Here is a 21,038-nt window from a genome sequence, read left to right as displayed (position 1 = left end):
CCAAATACAGAATGTTTTAAAAAAAAAGTTTTTCCTCATTTGAAGAAAAAATTTGGAACATAAAAATTGCTTTATCCCAAAACGATTTCTTTTTATAATTTTTAGCAATTCTGTTTTAATTTATATATACTAACTTTAAATCTATTAATCCATTACATTTATACTAGCAGTAACCCGTGCTTTGCATGGTATTTTTCTGCCCTATGTGGTTATATACTTTGCATGGGAAAGTATAATAAAAGCGCACTCTGACAAAAGTATTTGACAAATTATTAAAATAAAAACAAATTGTATCAAGAATACAATTCGGAACTACTGTATTTACGGCGGCCATTGATTTTGTTATACACTATCCCTTCACTTTGCAATATATGTAGACTAAAAAATGAAAGCAATACTGGATATGGAACTTTATACTTTACTTTTGTTTAGATTTTGCGAAAATAAAAGACGCTAAAGAAAAATTGTGCTGTGTGAATTAGATGATGCGCGCAAACACTAACGAAAGTATAAAATGCCAAACTATATTATTTTGGGTTTTTTTCGTATTGTATTAATTATTTGATACAGATAAAATAAAAAAGTTTAACATAAATCGATTGAAAAATACATTGATGCGGAAACACGAATTGTTAAGTTGTTTTCATGTTCAACAATATATAAATCTAGGCCTATTTGGAATAGTTTTTTCTTCATTTACATTTTATTTTTATTTCAATGGTTTTAATATTTTAAAATTTTTGTGTGTGGGAGATTTGTTAGCTATTTGCTAATTCTGTAATTAAATTGTGGTCTATAGCAGTAACACGTGCTCCGCACGGTCTTGTCTGCCTTAATAACAATGGGATGATTAAGTATAAAAGCGCAATACTGGATATGAGATATGAAAGTGACAACGTGCACGTTGAAGATTAAAACATGTTAATGATAAAATATAAATAAGTTATAATAATAAAATTACAGCTGCCTGCGGACACAAAAAGTGTCCGGAATTAAATGTTGCACTTTTTTGTTGGGTGCTCATATTTTGTGGAAACACAACACCCATTGGATTCGTTTTATGTGTTTTTTTAGAGTTCATTTACATTTTTTCATGTTTTTTTATATTTTGCAAATTTTTGTTGTGAGGTTTTATATCTTTTTTGCTAGTTTTGTAATTACATTGTGGTCTAGTTTTGATTGACTAAAGACTGTTTTTATATCGGTCCAGCATGGTATTTATAGATCCGGCCATGGCGGTACACAACAGAGGAGGTTGCGTAGTTTATACAGTGACGTAACATGGTCGCTGAGACGTCAAATTACTGCTTTTTTATTTGCCTTTTTTTTGTGTTTTATCCTTAAAATTTAGGAAAGTGACTTAGCCTATCGTGTGCGGTCCATCAATAAACATCAGTGTGTCAAATGTGAGCACGTACCGTTCAGTGGTCTCGGAGGAGATACGTCAAATACGCGAAAAAATTAGTAGCATTAATATATAGATAATTTTTTTCTCATTTTAATATATAATTTTGTTCATGGTTGTTCATCATTCAGATAGTTATGATAATTGTATTTTTTCATACGACCTCGTGGAAGAACCCAGTTTGTTGTGAACGAGCCTACATTTTAAAATAAAGATTTCATTATTGTTATTATTATGTTTATTTACGAAAAGTGCATATAGAGTGTAGCGAGGCAGACCACATCGTAATTAAAACGGCTTGTTTGATACTAATTAAAAAACACATAATACTTTGTACTTAAGCATGTGTTTATGTAATTTATATTGTATTGTGATATTAACATAAGCATACAAACAATTACTAACAATTTACTGTCACTTCACTACTTTCGACTAATTAAAAAGACATATACCATAGCATACCATATACCCGACCTAGATCAGTTCTGTCGTCGTTGGTCGTCGTCGCCTAGTCCCAGAAAACATCAAACTTTGTTAAGTCTGTAGCGATAAAACACGTCCGGCGTCCCATAACACACACTTCTTTATACTGTTGAAACACTGTTGTTTATGGTATATAGTTACATTACAATAACATAACATAAACATTACTTATATTGCGGCTTTTGTGTGTTAGTCCATAGGTCTTCTAATGGTTTATCGATGATTTTTGTTGTAAAACAATATTTCCAAGAATTGGAAAATACACTTATGCCTAAATATTGTTTAGGTTATGGTAATAGGCGTACCGTTTTCACACATTTAAAACATGATAAATAGCGAGAATTTTACACAGTTTGTTTATTAAGTCGAACACTTTGATGTGTTACCTTGCTCGTGCTGTTATCGGCAACTTTTCATCAGTGTTGTAGGCATTTTCTTTAACGGCTTTGCGTTACTTTTTCGCTTCGAAAAATTGCAACCTGGTTCCGGCTTATCAACTTAAATCAGGTATTTTCATCTACAATTTCCGACAAAAATAATTGCTATAATTTATTATGTAGTTTAGATAAACTTCTAGACAATTTAAGTCTAGTTCGGCTTTCTTATGTTTCCGAGTAGATCGTGTATTGCTAAGCCATTTGATGACTTAAAGTTTAAAAAAAATATCGAATGTATTAATGAACCTTTGCATTTTTTGAATATTTATGTACCATTAATTGTTATTGTTATGTTCTGTAATTTGTTTATTGTTTGTATTTTTTATAAACGTTGAATTTTTTTTTAATTGTGTAAGTATACTCTTTGAATTTGTTACGGCAAAGTAATTGTGAATTATGCGCGATGCTTCTTTTTCTGGGATAGAGATCTTCTATAATTTTTGCGGACTTGCTTTTTTACCGACTAATTAAAGACATATACCCTCCAATGTATTAAAACATCCTCGTCTTATTCAGTTCTTCCTGTGTAAATGGAATTTTCTAGGGATGTAAATGGGGTATAGGCCTAATACAGTATAGAGATTGTATTTCCCGAGGTGTGTATTTGATCCTTTAGATAGAATCTACTGACAGAGATAACATATTAAAGTATTATCCGAGACGTGTGTTTAACTGATTGTCAATAGAAAGTTAGGTATTACGTGTGGATTTTTAAATAGTCATGATATTTCGAAAGTATCCTAAAGAATTATCCAGCGGAAAACATTATTGCAAAATTTGACAGAAACACAATTGAATGTGTGCACTTTACTTCTTTGAAAGTAAAAAGACATAATAGTTATTTCTATATGTGTGTTTTTTTTTAGCGCGTAGTAAGATCATCGGTGCTATCACTGTTGTTTTGCAATCATAATGGTAGATATTCGGTAGTTTTGACGATCGACGACCTAGATCAGTTCTGTCATCGTTGGTCGTCGCCTAGTCCCATAAAACCTCAAACTTTGTCGAGGTGAGTCTGTAGCGAGGAAACACGTCCGGCGTCCCATAACACAAAATACGCATGTTACCGTAGCACTAGGCGTAGGCTTACTTTGGTCGTTGGTCGTCGCCTGAACCGTACCCAGAAAACATCAAACTACGTCGAGGTGAGTCTGGAGCGAGAAAACACGTCCGCGTTCCATAACACATAGGCCTAATGCGCTTGCGTACATTGGTCGTTGGTCGTCGCAAATTGAAATATTTTCCTATTGTGTAAAACAGCTTGCATTTACAGTATACTAAATATTTAGCATACATTTTTCCTAACAACGGTTTAAACGTATGTGATAAAACCATAAAACCATCATCTTTCATATAGTACATGGACACTCGCATTACGGATACATATTACTAAAGCCAAGTCATTTTTTTGTTGTTGAAACATTGCCTATGTTGTTATTGCTGTCTGATTTTAAATGTAAAACAATATCAACAAGAATTGGAAAATGTATTCCTAAGTCGCCAAATTGTTTCGATTATGGAGATACGATTTTTAGTGGCAATGTGTACTTAAACACATAGATGTTTTGTGTTCTTATACCATAGTACATACATATTTAAAAACCTATAGAATAATCATCAGAATTACAGATAATAAAATCATATAAGCTGACTTAGTAAGAAATTGATTCAATTATTTAAAAAAAAATCATATTGTCCAATTAAAGATATTACATATCTAGATACCAGATATAGCGTTCAAAGTTGCAATTGTTGCTAAGCAGAGACTGTATAAAGTCGATTGAAAGGTATGAACGGGTCAACAGCATCAGACGGGTGCAGAGAGTTATCATAAATAAAATGTGGAAAACGCTACACGTATCTCCATAATCTAAACAATTTGGCGACTTATTATATTTATTACACAGTATCATACTCACACAAGACCAACAAAATCAATTATGGAAGATAATTCTATAACCTGACACCATTTATTTTCAGTCAACTAAATTGGGAAGTAATAATAAAAAGAAAAATACATACTCTTATAGTTCTGATATATTAAATATTGTTAGGGGTGTTTCTTCTCAATAATAATACTTGAGAAATACGGAAAATTACATTTAAACATACACATGCCTTGACATATCTTGCTCCCGTAATAGATTTTCTTTGAAATATAGGTACCCAGCAATCTTTTTAAGCCATGACTTTTAATTTTTGGCAGGTCATTATGAGGACTCTGGTACTCTTTATGGTTTTGGTGGTAGCTGGGGTGTACGCTACTCACTATCGTGGTGGCACGTTTTACTGGGAACGACTTGGCAACAAACATATCCGTATTTTTTGGCGTCTCGCATTTGAAAAAAAAGAAGACTTTTTTGACGAGTATTTTTGTGATTCTATTGGACAACAAAGGGAATCAGAAACATCTCTTGCTTTGACCTGTACAGACTGCCGTGAAAATAAAATAATTTCTTCACCACTAAATATTAAATGTTCATTCACTTCAGAAGAGATGAAATGGAGTCTTTTTGATGGATACGTTGATTATAAGGCAGACCGCGAGGTATTCACATTGGCGTAAGTAGGCCTACATGTTCGTGTTCATTTAGTACTCATAATAAACCTTGTTCAGGCCGGTAGCCAGGAACTCTGCTGTTTGCTATAAGGCTCCGCTTGGCACCAAAATAACATTAAAATTGTCAACTAAATAAATTAAACACATAGGAAATAATTTTCGTTTTCGGACCTCTTATTCTTAATTAATATTTCCTATTTTTTTTAAATAAAAAATTATATTTTCAGGAGTATAATTTGTTTGTTTAAAGTCTCGACAGTTTCTTTAAAAATAAGCTAAACAGCAGCCTATGATTCGTTTGAACGGAAACTTATCCTCTTACACGATAGGTATACTGTAGATGACGAATTGCATAATCACTGTTGGGCTGAGTTATCAATCACAAGACTACAAAATCTTACATCAGACCCACGATTATTTGCATTGGCCCGCAAGTGTATCTCTTTTTTCAAATTTGAACTAATCTACAAAAATCCTGGATATGGGCCTGTTGTTTTAATTAGAGCATCATTATTAGTGAAATGCACAAACGTTTTATTTAATAAACATAAACGACATTGTAAACATTTAGAAAATAGTATTTTTAGTCGCGTGCAACGCGACTCTATAGCTCACTATGTCGGTCGGTTGGTAAACACTAAATGTTTGGTAAACACTAACTCAAATTTTCGCACGTGACTGCAGCCATGTATATGGCCTTGTTCTAAAAAAGAAAACAAGAGTTTTATATTATTATCTTCATTATTTTTTTCAGTTTTAAAACAAAAGTAGACTGTAAAGATAGTAGTTGGATTTACCTTCAAAACTACGGTACCGCCGGTGGAAAATGTTGGTCACTAATAACCAAAGTTGACACTTCAATCATATTAAACAACAATTCTCCAAGAGTTATGGCTGGTTTACCAGTTCATCGAGTCAGACAAGGCTGTAACAGAGTTATCGATCTTAACCGTGAGTTGTTTATATTTAGATATAGCTACCCAAATACAAATAACTCTAACGATTATGTTAAACTCTGGCTACACTTCATCAGTGCAATATATATATATATATATATACTCATACTGGCCGCATTTTTCGGATAAGACAATCAATTAATTGTCTAACCAAAAACGTCATTTATCTCATATACTGTAATATTTGTGGCAAACAGTACGTCGGAGAAACAAAAAACACTCTCCGTATGAGAATGACACAACATAGATCAGCTATCAAAACAATAAAGCTTGATCAACCTGTAGCCGAACATTTTAATTCAGCTGGTCACTCGATTGCAAATTTCAGAGTTATTGCAATAGACCACGATGTCAAATGGAGCGAAAAAACTCACAAAGACAAAGAAAACCACTGGGAATTACTACTTAACACCACAAAACCTTTTGGAATTAACATTAGGAACATACTCCCAGATCGGTAAAATTATTCCATTGACTACCAAAATTTAAGTTTCAATATTAACCACCATTTTACCTTTTTTTAGTTCCATTCAAAAATTTTTTATATCTCTACCAAGCTACCTTCTTTGTTTTCTACTCTTATTCAGTCTCCACCCACTATTCAACACGCTGTTTCTATTGTTATATTTCTTTTATTCCTGTCCACCCAGGCAGCACTTGCCAACTCATATGCTATGACTTTATCCAAATTCCCTCACTTGCACTGATGAAGGACTAGTGTTGCCTGAAAGCTCTGCTAACTTTTCTGGCTGTTTACTTTATCGTTTTGATTTAGCTTTTCGCTTTTTTTTTTTGTATCTCTATTGAGATCCAGCCACTGATACCCACAGCATTGTCATTTTTTTCAGTAATTTGCCTTTGGATTTATATATATATATATATATATATACCCAAAATGCCCTTCATCAGTGTATATATATATTAGGAACATACTTCCAGATCGGTAAAATTATTCCATTGACTACCAAAATTTAAGTTTCAATATTAACCGCCATTTAGGCTGTTTTTTAGTTTCATTCCAAAATTTTGTATCTCTACTACCAAGCTAACTTCTTTGTTTTCTACTCTTATTCAGTCCCCACCCACCATTTACCACCCTTTCTTCTTTTGTTGTATTTCTTTTATTCTTGTTCTTATGCTATGCCGTTATCCAAATTCCTTCACTTGCACTATAAAATATGCAAAGATATGCTTGGAGTAAACAAAAAAGCATCCAACCATGCTATTAGAGGAGAATAGGCTCATATCTAATTCTAATTTCATTGCTATGTTCTTCCATTAAATACTGTTTAAAATTAAATAACATGTGTTACAATGGGATTGATTCACTGGTTATTGATGCCCTTTCGGAGAATAGAAAATTAGACACACAGTACGCATGCCAAAAAGGCTTTACATGGTCCTCTGGAATACGACGTATTCTGGAATCTATCGAGGCAACACATATTAATGTAAACATTAATTTTAACTTAAATATTTTATCGAAAATACATAAAAAGTATGATAACCAATGACTTAACATGATACAAAACCATCAACCTAAATTACGATCCTTTTGTACATATAAAAAGTCCTTCTGTATAGAGAATTATACGTTATTATATAAAAGAAATAAAAGATGTCAGTTTAGCAAGCTAAGAGTAAGTGCGCATGCTCTCGAAATCGAGAGAGGTCGCTACACAATTCCCAAAACAGATGCAAACAATAGATTGTGTACTCTTTGCAAAGGTGGCGATATTGAAGATGAGATCCACTTCATGCTATATTGCCCCATTTATGATGACATCAGAACGGCATTATTCTCGGATCTAGATTTTAATCTAAACTTAAAAAATATGTCACAAAATGATAAGTTTATATTTATTATGAGTGCAAATGATCCCGATATCATCAAGCCAGTTATGAAGTATGTATGTTCGGCGTTTGAAAGGCGCTCGACCATTCAGGCCTCCACCTGATACTGGTTTTTTATTTATTTGTTTTATTTCGGCCGCGATTTTTGTCTGAAAATACAGACTTGTGAAACACGTATAGAAATCGATTTGCAGACCGCAAACATCCGATAAGAATGACGTAGGTTATCATACCGTATTTGGCTATATGGGGCGGGCGGTATGTAAATATGGATTTCGAATCAACCAATGATCATTTTGTTTCAAAATGAAAAAGATCGAGTACGTACAGTGCTGAATGTACGATCATGGATTAAAGAATAGAAGGATATGCATCGACGTGAGATCAAGGGTTCCTTGACTCTCGCCGACAGACCGCGGACCGCCCACAATGTTACAGTTTAATTAACCGCATGGTAACAACGAAACGGTCGCGTGCCTAATATATTGTTTACTGCACATGTGCAACGACATTTAACCTTGTTGGCTACTACGCTTCTTTCGCGCGTTCTTTGGTGGCATGATGTTTGTAGATGGTCAACTATTGACTATGTTGGTTTCTGCCGCGATTGATCTACGCTAATGATTTTTTTATGATGATTAAAGTAGCATTTTATGACCTGTAGTAGCCCTACATCTGAGACAATAACTATTAGTTGTCTCATTTGTTGTAAAATTACAAAATCAGCAAGAATGCTAGCCTAGCTAGGCCCAGGCCTTGTACTAACTAGGCTAAACTGGGCTAGTAAACCCTATGATTTGCCGACATTGATACTGCCTAGGTAGGCCTAGGCTAATCTTAAATACTCACCGTTGTCTTACTTCTTGTGTGAATAATAATAATAGGTAGGCCTACTTCGTTTGTTCGTGATCAAGTTTGCCCTGCGTGTACTTTTCAAAACGACCGCTAGGTAACGAATCGCAACTATACATAGCCAGCCAATCCCGGATCAGGGATCACTGTTTTCATTCAATTAGGCCCGGTGATTGGATGTGATGTGGATGACATAACCACTAGCCAATCACCAGGCACTACAGTTTAAATATAATCACATCGATAATTAAGGAGATTTATGAAGAAACCACTGCTTAGCCATATATTAAAAAACACGATTGTTGTATGTCTGAACACCGGCCACGCTAACAACATACATGGTCAAATGCATAATTTAATATTCTATAGATTAACGCAATTTTTAATGACAGAAGATGGCAGGCAAATAATGATAATTCAAATATAAAAATGGCATATTTTATTAATATTACCAACTACCTAAAATTACCAGTCGTAAGAAAGTGAACTTTTCGTAGTCCGATTGTGATGAAACTAAAACAGAATTATTCAGCAATATATGTTTGTTATCAATTAATCATCGACGCAGACATGTCAATAGAACATTCAGACTGCGCATACGATTTCTACATGGTTACGTTTTGGTCTCAAAAAATGTAACAGTTGATTCGCAGCGTTTTACAGAGGGCCGCGGTTAGAGACACGGAGTTCAATGAACGTGTTTGTTTGATTGGCAGCAGTGCTTTAGTATAGGCAAGCGCGTTGTAAAATCGTTTGATGTCACCGTCGATGCATATCCTTCTATTCTTTAATCCATGGTACGATCGAGACTGTTGAAATATGAAATCGTGTTGCCAATTTGTTTTGTTTATTAATTGTTTAGTCCTTAGCCTAGGCCTCCTTCGTAGGTCCTACTTAACTCGCACGTATGACCTGCCAAATAAAACGCCAATAAGGTAGGCCTACATACCACCACCGGCGCACACAACAGGATTCACACACAACAGACAGGGCTACACTACACAGAACAGGACAGGGTCTGGGTGGGAATTAAATCAAATTATCTCCGCGTAATATTAAATGATCCATTCAATGTTTGATTTGCGGAGAAGCAAGACGAGTTTTCTTGGGAAAAATCCCATCAAATTTTTACCAGACTACTACTAGGCATACGGTATAAAATCATTTCTAGCCTTCAGAAACTTTCATTAATGTACCCAAGTACACATTGTCTAAACGTAACATAGCGCATGCGTACCTTCTTAGTTGTTGAGTCTTTGAAATTCTGAAACATGAATATTAAAACAGTGTACGAGTGAGTAGCCAATCGCATGCAGCTGAAACTAGTCAACCGGATAATCTATGCACCAAGAATTCTTGGTGTCAAACCACGTGACTTTTGCGTGTTTCCCCAGACGGAGTATCCAAAATCAAGTAATACACGTATGAAACGCCATATGTGCAAAAATATTTATATTTTTACTAATATTAAGAAAAAACTCCGTCTGGAGCCCAGACTATAGTTTACACAAAGCGGTACGATTCTAGGCCTATCTCCGCTGTGGTTGCCGCGTGCGATTTCATAATAGAATAGCGGCGTTTTGTGTGAATTGTCGAAATAATCAGCCTTTAGTTTATGGTGTGTTTAATATAATTTATTACTAAAGAATTACGTGTTAAAATTATAGTTTCTATTGATACTATTAGGCCTAATTACTATTCTCTAAACCCATGTCTATTCTAGTAGTAGCTGTGTTGGTGTGTGTGACGTGTGTGTTAGAGTCAGCAAAATTAAACAATAAACATTACACAAAAATACATTTTTTATTCTCGTGGGTCTAATCTTCCCATCTCATGTGTTCATATACGCGCATTTTTAAAGTTCCTTTGATTACATGCATATTGTTTGATAATAAAATAGCAGAATTAAAAAAACTAGATGGTACGCTCGCTTCGCTCGCGTACCATCTAGGTCGTGCCCACAGTTGGTTCTCGAATACATAATAATTTCAGCGTTAAAAAACTGGCGATTTCAAATGTACGTACCGCAGGACAATACATGTCGTGTACAGGAACGAATAAATAGACACTGTGATTTATGTACTCAACTAAAATTAGCACCCTATTACTTCCGAAAGAGAAATTTGTCACAAAATAAGACCAATTGTTTAAGTCAAATTTAAACAAACTTAATTTGTGTTTTGTATGTAACATTAGGGTTGAGGGATGGGGAAGAGGATGGGTGCAAAGAGGAACAATGTTAAAATATATTCTTTATCCATTTAGTAACGAAATATTAATTGCTTTCATGTTTTACAAATAGTATACCACTAAACACAGTAAAACATTGCGATGTAATACTTTGTTGAAACTATCACCGTCCTAGTCGATTGAAATAGTACAGCACATGTAACGATACATCACTACGACGTGTATATGTTTATAATATAATGTAAAACAATTTGTGAAAACCACCTCTATTCGGGGAAAATCATAAATTCGATTTAATCGTCAATAAATATTAAATTATCTAACTCAACTTAATTAGTAGGCCTAATGGTTTTCAATTGTTTCTTAGAGCCAATTTATACTTAAGTTGGTTCCTACCCTACCCACCAAAGTTGTTCTGCGTTTAGGGCATGTGATGTACCGTAGGCCTATTCTCTACTGGTTTTACAACGTTACTCATGCCAGTGAGGGAAAGGTGATGATGTGGGTGGTTTAACTGCAATAATAAAGATTTGTACATAATATACGGCGAGTGAAAACGCTAGCTCATTATCCGTTTTAAAAAAATTATATCCAACCTCTGCAGCACAGATTGAAAACAAAAATGGATCGAATTTCGAGTATACAGTGCTGTACTTGCCTTTACGACGCCTGAGGGAATAGACACTTGTAAAACAGAGATTGGAATGTTCCATTCATCGCAAATCAATACATTAGTATAATCGTATATTAAATCTATCAAAATAGTATTTTTTTAAGAAAATCGGCCTGTCTTCAACATTATGATGCTGTACTCTAGCTGTTCAACCAGTTTTCAGCTATTAAAAACAATTATCGTAGGAGGAGATAGGAAAATGCGAAGCCTCCTCGTATTTTTGTGGCGGGTATTTTTCCAGATGGACATCCATTAGACAGTGTATACCACGATCGGAAAACACCCCTATTTGGGGCAAATCGTTGAACCTAAATTCGTTTTAATCGTCAATAACTAATTACCTAACTCAATTTAATTAGTAAACAGGGTTACATCAGATGGTTAAAATCAGTACCGAAAGTATGAACCAACTTTATATACCATCGAGTAGAAATTCTAGAAATAAACCGAGATTTACCGAATTTTGCCCTTACGTAAATTTATATTTACCGAATTTTGCCCTTACGTAAATTTATATATAGATACAGTACACAAATTATACACATTCTTTATTCTTGTGGGTCTAAGCTTTCTTTGGGCTATGTCCAATGAATTACTACTTAGTGTAATGTCTTGCCTAGCTGTCGATTAGCCTCGACTCGACACATTTTGCATAGTGGTGTGTGTGTAAGAAGAGTGCGCGAAGGCAAAAACGTGAATTGACTTAGAATCCTAGGCCTACTGTAAAAGTATCGTATCGCAGTTGTGTAATCACTTCTTGTTGCTATACGCTTGGGTGCACACGGAACAAGAAAATTTAACTGATGAATTATTCATGTTTATTTTGTGACGTTTCAGGAGGGGGGGAGGGTCCCCAACTTATGTACGAAAAAAAAATTGCATGCGGGACATGGTACACTGATTATGAACACAAAGAGTACACGAGCTCAACGAGCGTGCTTTGCAAAATGCTAATAGTATTCACAACAAAAATGCACCGTGTATATATATCATGGAGTAATTACTCCATGATATATATATATATCCTTCTTAACGGTACATACTTGTTCATCTTTCAGCCATTGATATAGACGGAGACCCAGTTAAATGTCGATGGACAAGTACTAAGGAATGCCCAGAGAGACGAAGTGATACGCCTTACAATAATGCTCCTGTGTGTGGACGTCCGACAGATTTTACAACACTTAATACGGTAGTGAACTGGTTAAATATAACAAATACAATTATAATGTAAACAAATTTAAAGCATGTAACAGATAATTGAACCACGTGACATTAGAGTCCGAATTTGATAAATAAACGATGTACCTAAAGAAAACTGAAATTTCATCTATTGGTAATTTAATGTTAACCTCCTTATTGTAGACATCATGCACGATCGAGTTTAATACCGGAGAAGATAGTGCGGAAGGTTGGTATGCCGCTTCCGTTATGATTGAAGATTTTGAGGATGAAAGTTACAAAATAGCTAAGAGCACAGTTCCATTCCAATTTCTACTCAAAGTTACGTCACGTAAGTAGCCAAATGTGAACAGATTTATCGACCGATTGAGGGCAAGCTATAATGTGTTTTACTAAAGTCTAGTGTTCTACACTATATATATACACAATACAAATCGGGAGGTAGAGACCCAGTTTTATCGAGCTTGAAAGTTGATGGCCTTTGGCCTATTTAAAAACAAAATAAGTATTTTTTATATATCCTCAATATATCTCAAATTCATTGTCGTACACATTCTAACAAATAATTAACAATCAAAACCAAACGAAAAATACTACATTTACTGCAGTAAAACTATTATTCTTCTTTTCAAACAAATAATGTTCAATTTTATATTTCTTAGTTCTGTAATGAGAAAAGTCTATTAAATAAATATACATAATAACATTAATTAGGCCTAGAAGACACATAATACAATAAAAAATACAAACACTAAAAAAAACTGACACCAGTCTGGCGGATTGTTGCAGAAAAGTGACGAAGTACTCTCCTTCTGGTGCAGACAAAAACAACAAGTTAAAAATATAAATTGTTATAGGCCTACACAAAAATAACAAGAAAAGAAATGAACGTAATAATACTGTAGTAGCCTACAGTAGTAAATAAAACAATGACCGTTATATTGGTGAATGGCGCTCCATACTATTAGCTAATTTATATACGAGATCAAGCGGTACAGCGACCGAAATGTGAAACGCGACCGATATGAGTCGCGACCGAAATGGGTACATCACAGAAGGAAAAAGAAAATATCAATAGCATGCTGCTATATATAGCTAGCGGGCAGCTTAAATTATTATGATCGGCTTAGCTTTCACATTTTGAACAGTTTAAAGACCAGACAAATTATCGCAATTTTACACGAAATTCAGTGTGTAACTTTACTTAATCGAAATAATGAAAGGATGTATTACAAACGTGGTGTCTAGACTCATTTTCATGGTCAAGATCATTTTTATATTATATTTTATACCAGTTATGAAGTGACTAGGCCTACATGTTTCAATAACCAGCTATATTAATAAATATAGCTGATTATTTTTAAGTAGGCCTATGTAAGTAGAAATGCAATGCCAAACGCGTTGGCCTATATGTCAAGGGTGTATCCAGATTTTAAATGGGTTGTGCTTTTCTGGTTAATACTATTATTATACAACATTACGAACCTTTAACCCCTTGTGTGTGCATGTGGATTATTATTATTTAAAATTTTTGTGATGTGAATAAAATGCCCTAAGAAATTCAGTTCATGAATGAATGGCTAGGTACCGTAGTTGGGTCATGCTTTCAATTAATCAATATTTCGTTGAAGTTGATGTATTTGGTATATTAGCCATGGAAACGTAAATAATATATGTGAATAACCTTTGTCATTTAGCCGGCTCATGTATAGTTCCAAAGATTGAGATAGAACATTGTTTTGAGATTGGTCTTGGAGAAACATGGAGCAGTACGGTTACTGCTTCAATACAAACGGGCTCAGATGCAAAAATGTATGTACCTTTGAAAAAACTGTATTATGCAAAAAACAACCATAATTTATAAAAGGTCTATACAGTATTTTCTTTTTTTTTTTATGGTCACAGTACAAGTATATCCTTAGTGGTTTACTGTAACGTTTTAACTTGATAATGTCTTTGTTAACACACAGAATAAAAGAAATCCAAGCAAGTGGAAAAGGACTGAAAATAGACGACATTAACCCCGGTAAAAAAGTAACAGCAAAGGTGTCTTTCTTACCTGAAGCTAAAGGTACCTATGTATTCAGCTTCACGGCAATAGATGATAATGGGTATGTTCAAACTTCTCTTTTATTTAATATTCTTTAACAGTATTAGAGACTGTAAAATACGTAAAGAATAAATTAATAAAATTAAATAACTACATTGTTCAATAACATGTTGAAAACATTTTTGGATATGCATTTTTGCTCATTAACATACTGTTTTTTTTAACATGTTTCTTACCTTACTTAAATATGTTGCCTGGATCCCACATCTTAAAGTTTAAGCTTCCAGTGGGGTAACCCACTTAGTACCTCATTTATTATGTATCATTTTAGAAAATGTTATCTGTACTTTGTTTGTCTTTGAGAAATAAAATTGATTGATATTAATTGATAAAATAAATAAAAATAAATTGAAAATAAAAAAAATGTCAACATCATCATAGCAACATCACCTCCATGACCAATAACAACATCATATTAACAACACCACAACAACAACAACCAACACCATATATTCCTTTATTAGTGCTCGAGGATAAATATTGTATGGCCCTTTTACTGGTTATGCATTTGGGGTGAATTACTTGATTTCAGGCTCGAATTCGTCAATGTTAATTTAAGTTAGGTCTTCTAGCAATGGGCCCTCAATTCATTACCCTTTGGTTGAAAACCTTTGAGACAATAGTGTAGATACCGTTTATATATTAATATTATTAGGCCTATTTATAATTCACCTACAGTGTTCAAAGTGATCCGACGTCTGCACGAGTGCATGTATGTAAGTATCATATTATCTCCAATAATATTCTATAAAGTAATTCAGTAGACTTATCATCAAAATTGGATTGGTTTATGATAATATAATTATTTCCAATAATGATATGTTATTGTTTAGTAAGAATTCAATTTATACATTATATCGTCGTAAATCGTTGTTGGGTTTTGAACCTCTGTCTAAGTTGTCTTATTTTCTTTGTTACTGATTTAGCTTCCAGAAATCCTGTCAAAGATAAACAGCCTGCTCCCTCTGTTCTACCAGAAGAGTCGACCCCGGCCAAAGCATCTCTGTACGAGGGAACAGAAGATTATTGGACAGTCAAATTTAATACAAACGTATGCAAAGTTCATTGCAGTAAAGGACTACGCGTAACCAAAATAGTCAAATACTCTTAGTATTTTTAATAATTAGAAACTATAAACTAATTTTACTTATAGATTAGACGTCCTGAAAAAAAATCATTCATCGAGATAAAAGAAAATGGCACTACGAATCTAGTCCGAATTGCTAAGTATAATGTTCGTAATAAAAGTGAAGTAACATTTCCAAAAAGTGATCCAACTATTCTTCAATTCCCTGCACCAACTGGACTAGAAGGAGGCAAATCATATTTTGTTTTTGTGGATGAAGGAGCTGCTGTTAAAGACTATTCCGGTCTGTGTCACCGTCCTGCAACGAAAAATGGCGCTTCCAGCTATCCATTCACAATCCGTAAGTAAAAGCATTGTTGTTGTTTATTGCTTTCATGTTTGTATGTCTTTTTTAGCATAAAAAAACAATTTAATTTACATTTTATAACGTTATACATTAAGATCTATTTTATCCCACGGTCTTCTTTATTATTATTTAACTAGGAAGTTGAATTACGTGTGTTTCTTTCTATAGCTAAGCCACCAGAACCGGAAGTTGAATGTGGGAATTCTAAAATAAAAGTCCGAATTCCTAGAACGTACGTGAATAACATTCCAGCAAGTGAACTTCACCTCCACGACAAAAAATGCAGACTTGAGGAAATTGAAGATAATCCAAAGTACTACAAGGTGGATTTTAGTTATTATGAATGCGGAACCAGTATTAAGGTAACATTATGAAAAGAATAATGTTTAGAGTGTATACATTTTATGCAAATTAGTGCCACCATTATAAACAAAATAATGTCATACGAGGATTGTTTCAGCAACAACATTCTGGAATTTGGGTGAAAATCTATCAAGGTTATGCGTGATCGTGGTCCATAAACTTTTTTTAATTATAATAGTTTAAAATACGTAAGTAAAATGTGGTTAAATAAAGGTATTGTACAGTTAAATGAACAGTGGTTAAATTGTCTAGTAATAAGTAAAATACTTTAAAATCTCGAAATGAAGCCCATTTAAACAACAATCCATTCCTTTGTCTGCAAGAGTAATCTCGAAAAGAAGCTTATGTCGAAAATAAGCCCACACACAAGAAATTTACTAAAAAAAAGAATTGGGCTGCTTTTGTTTCATAAGATAGTTCATGTATTGTAAAAGTGAATGTGTGTCAAGTCAGTGTCGTCAAGAGACTTCTTTATATATCCTTAGGTTTTTAAGTAATTATGATTAGGCTAAATGATAATGTAAATATTTAAAGTGAGTCTTTACCCATTATTGCTTCATATATTTCTAGCGTTCATCAGAAACGCATACTAACTTCTACAACACAATCCGAGACGACCCTACGCCAATTGTTCCCGGTGCTCTTGTAACCAGAGAACAGCATAATGTTGAAGTAGAAATTATTTGCGAAATGATAGGAGATGGTATTGACGTACGCTTCAAAACAGTTCATACCACCACACCTGTAAAATACAAAGCGACCGGACAATTTAAGGCTTACCTTAAAATGTACGAGGACTCGGCTTATAGACATGTTATCAGCGGAACCGCTTCAGTAAACATAGACGACGTCATGTATTTTGCTGCTATAAGTACCTCCTCTAAAAACGTGGCCATCGATAGCTGTAAGGCAATGAATACGTTAGCAAGAGAAACGGTACAGGAATACACTTTCATTCAAGATGGGTATGTATCTTTTGATATTTTATTTTTTTTGTCTCCAAAATTTGATATCAGTTTCCATAGTTTATAACAATGCCATATACATGGCTGCAGTCGCGTGCTCAAATTTGAGTTAGTGTTTACCGACCAACCGACTGACATAGTGAGCTGTAAAGTCGCGTTTGCACGCGACTAAAAACTTAGAAAAGCTCTGTCTACAATAAATAGTTTGACAAAAAAAGTGTAATTTGCCCAAATATGGTAGTGTTATGACATACATGGGCACATCACAATTAATTTTCACATGAAGTTTGATAGTGTAGACAGAGCTTTACATCCTTGTACTAATAATTCAAAATTCCTTTTCTGTTTTGATTTAGTTGTGGTATAGATCAATCGGTGGTGATTAGTTCTTCAGGTTTGGATCATCGTTTCTCCATCAAGTCGTTTGAATTCATGGATCGAGCATCTGACGAGGTAAGGATGTTTACACTTAAGGCACTAAATACAATTGACTAATATGTAATTATGGTTTAGGAATTCCTTTCTGTTTAAAACTGTGGTTCGTTATGAAATATACATGTGGTACAAAGCATGATTCAGTTCTCTCTCGACGATATACCTAATGTCAATATAATGGCATTAAGGTGATATAATACATAAAATTGTACACTGTTTCACTGTAAGAAACTTATGTAATAATAATCTATATATAAACGCATTAGTCATGACTTAACATGAATTGTATACCGCCCGGTTCATAAATAATAATAATTGCAAAACGATTTTCCAACAAAATACAACACTAAAAAATTCAACATTTTTATTCAACTATTCATCTGTTGACTTACATTTTAAAAACCCGGTAAAACATTGTTAATAGAAGAACATACACATTCTTAAGTAGTGTATAATTACATATTTTCTAGCCGAAAACCAGACAACATAGGCTAATTACAATAAAGTACGAAAAATGGAAAAGAAATGGGGGTAAGATAAGGAGTGTGAGATAAATTCAAGTCAAAGTATATTGTGTGAGAACACAAAGCCTATCAGTGTAGGAGGATAAAAGGGACTGTTAAAATGTAAAAGTTAAAATTATTTTACTTAGCCAAAAACTGGCGTGGTAATCTGTTGACAGCGTGAGGTGAAGACGATGAGATGCTCACGCTGTCAAAAGATGATTGCGAGGGCGCCCCGCAATCACGTGATATTTTCTAGCCGACATTGTATAGTTTTTGTACTAAGTCTAACCACCTAATGTAACCTTGTTTACTAATAAGGTTAGTTGGATAATAAGTTATTGAACGATTTTTCCCCAATAGGGGTTTTTTCCGAACGTGGAACTTGGAATCTGTTTTCGATGCTGAAACTTACCCACATAATAATAATACAAGGATACTTCGCATATTCTTTCTACAATAAGTGTTTTTGATTGCTGGAAACCGGTTAAACAGGTCGAGTACAACAGCATAAAATTGACCGTCAAACAATAACAAGTTATAATAATCTTTTCGGTTAGGCCTACCAAAAAATAATAACCGAATGAGCCAGGTTCTACACTCACTCCATATTACAATACAAACAGTTAAAATAAAATCATTGGCCTATGAATAAAGTGTTTTGTTAGAGAAACTTTAAATATTCAAAGTGTTGGTGAAATTTGTATGTCACTTTGTATTTGTTCCAATAGTCTAGGGAAGAAAAATTATGACAAGTATTGCCTTTCGAATTAAAACGTAAAAGTCTGTCCGGTTGCATTTTTTTCCTATGAGGTTAAGTCATTAACCACCATGAAATCATGAATAATTCATTACCTTAATTATTTTCTATTATAAAGAATTACAAGATAGTTGATCTACTTCCTAAATATACTAAACCTAACCCTCTAAATAATCTCTCTCAAGTATTAAAAAAACATGTTCTTGATAGACCTCGAAGCGAGTATAGGAGGTTAAGGCCTTTACCATTAGACCAAACATTTCGGTTGGCAAACGCTGTTTACACAAATTATTTTTAATCTCTCCCCATGCTTATATAGCGCCATCTATAATGTCCCATATTATGTCATAGTTATTCTAATGAATTATTCATGATTTCTTTGAGGACAGTAATTCTCAACACAATCATAATGAACGTTTATGTAATGCCAACAAGTCTTCAATAGATAATATTCTCAGAACTTCCAATCTTTAAACAAACTTAATGATTTATTTAGTTCACTTCACATCATTTAATTTTAAAAATAAAAATGTAAAATCAAGACGTAGGAGCTATCTTATTATGATTTCATTATTTAAAATATATTAATTAATTTAACAATAACAAAAATGCTATTTTTAGATTCTTGTGAAGTGTAAGATAATTTCATGTAATGATCTACATACTGAATCCCGTTGCGCTACTCTCAAGGATGACCAATATTGCTCCTCCAAAGGACGACGCCGCCGAGGTAACCGAATCGGTACGTTTGAAGACGAAACTAATGCATTCATGACATTTAAAATGTAATCAAATAATAATTGTTGATTTTTAATTTTACTATGATTAATAATTTGCTCAGTGATAAACTGAACAAACTACATCGAATTACATTTAATTATTAGTATATCTCATATGTGTTTAGAAATTCGATGTAGTCGGTCAATCGAATAACAATTTAAAATTGATAATATTTTTGTTATATTCCAATTACTTTGTGGAAGTAGTTGACGCAGTTATAAACTGAACAAACTACATCGAATTAAATTTAACTGATAGTATATCTCATATGTGTTTAGAATTCATTGTAGTCGGTCAATCGAATAACAATTTAAAATCGATAATATTTGTGTTATATTACAATTACTTTGTGGAAGTAGTTGACTGAATAATCTTATCTAACTTACTTCTCATTTAAAAACTTACTACTTTCATTATATTTAGTCAAATTAAGTCAAAATTAATTGACAATATATCAACTTTATTGAATGTACGAAAATAGTAAACCGTTGAAAATGGTAGTTCTAAATAAATAAATAAATGTTGTAAATGAAATTGTTTTGAATTTGCAATCATTTGATTATTTGATGACGGTTGTGGTGATGATAAATAACGGTGAATGTGATATGACGAGTTACCATTGATATGACTTATAACGAGATAGTGCATATAGATGTTTATTGGTAAACTTTTTTCTTGCCATTTGACTTTAAAATTTGGTTCTTTAGCTTTTCCTTATCGGAAAATTTAAAATGAGCAAATAATTTTGAGTTAATACAGTAATAATATTTATGGACCAATCATTTGTTATTGATCAACCCACTTGTATTGCCCTAAGCGGTGCCAAACTTTACTAGTTGTTTCTGCCTAAGCTCTGTCTACAATGTAGTTTGACAAAAAAGTATGATGTGCACAAATGGTAGTGATATGACATCATCAAGTCGATATATGGGCACCATATTACATTTTTGTCACATAAATTTTGTGTAGTGTAGACAAGGCTTTATGAGAGTTGCCAAATGCACTGGTATAGGAATAACTAATTTTGGCGTCTGGATGTATGTCCGTTAATGGGACCAGTCTGCTTTCGAGGAGGGGTTTCCGCAGAGGGAGGTTCA

General features: G+C 33.6%; 1 protein-coding gene across 1 annotated transcript; it reads left to right on the top strand.

The window, feature by feature from the left end:
- The first annotated feature begins 2,255 nt into the window (after positions 1-2,255).
- Positions 2,256-20,459, top strand: LOC140046906 (uncharacterized). The gene is made up of 14 exons (XM_072091656.1): positions 2,256-2,395; positions 4,532-4,887; positions 5,640-5,836; positions 12,469-12,602; positions 12,776-12,923; positions 14,290-14,404; positions 14,563-14,703; positions 15,381-15,418; positions 15,629-15,753; positions 15,856-16,129; positions 16,304-16,497; positions 17,069-17,463; positions 17,820-17,916; positions 19,783-20,459. Exons 2-14 carry the CDS (start codon positions 4,538-4,540, stop codon positions 19,948-19,950), a joined length of 2,376 nt encoding a protein of 791 aa, XP_071947757.1. The 5' UTR covers positions 2,256-2,395; positions 4,532-4,537; the 3' UTR covers positions 19,951-20,459.
- The last annotated feature ends 579 nt before the right edge of the window (positions 20,460-21,038 follow it).

This window comes from Antedon mediterranea, chromosome 1 (assembly GCF_964355755.1).
Source record: "Antedon mediterranea chromosome 1, ecAntMedi1.1, whole genome shotgun sequence".
Lineage (NCBI taxonomy): Eukaryota > Metazoa > Echinodermata > Crinoidea > Comatulida > Antedonidae > Antedon > Antedon mediterranea.
This window is presented reverse-complemented; position numbering and strand designations above follow the sequence as displayed.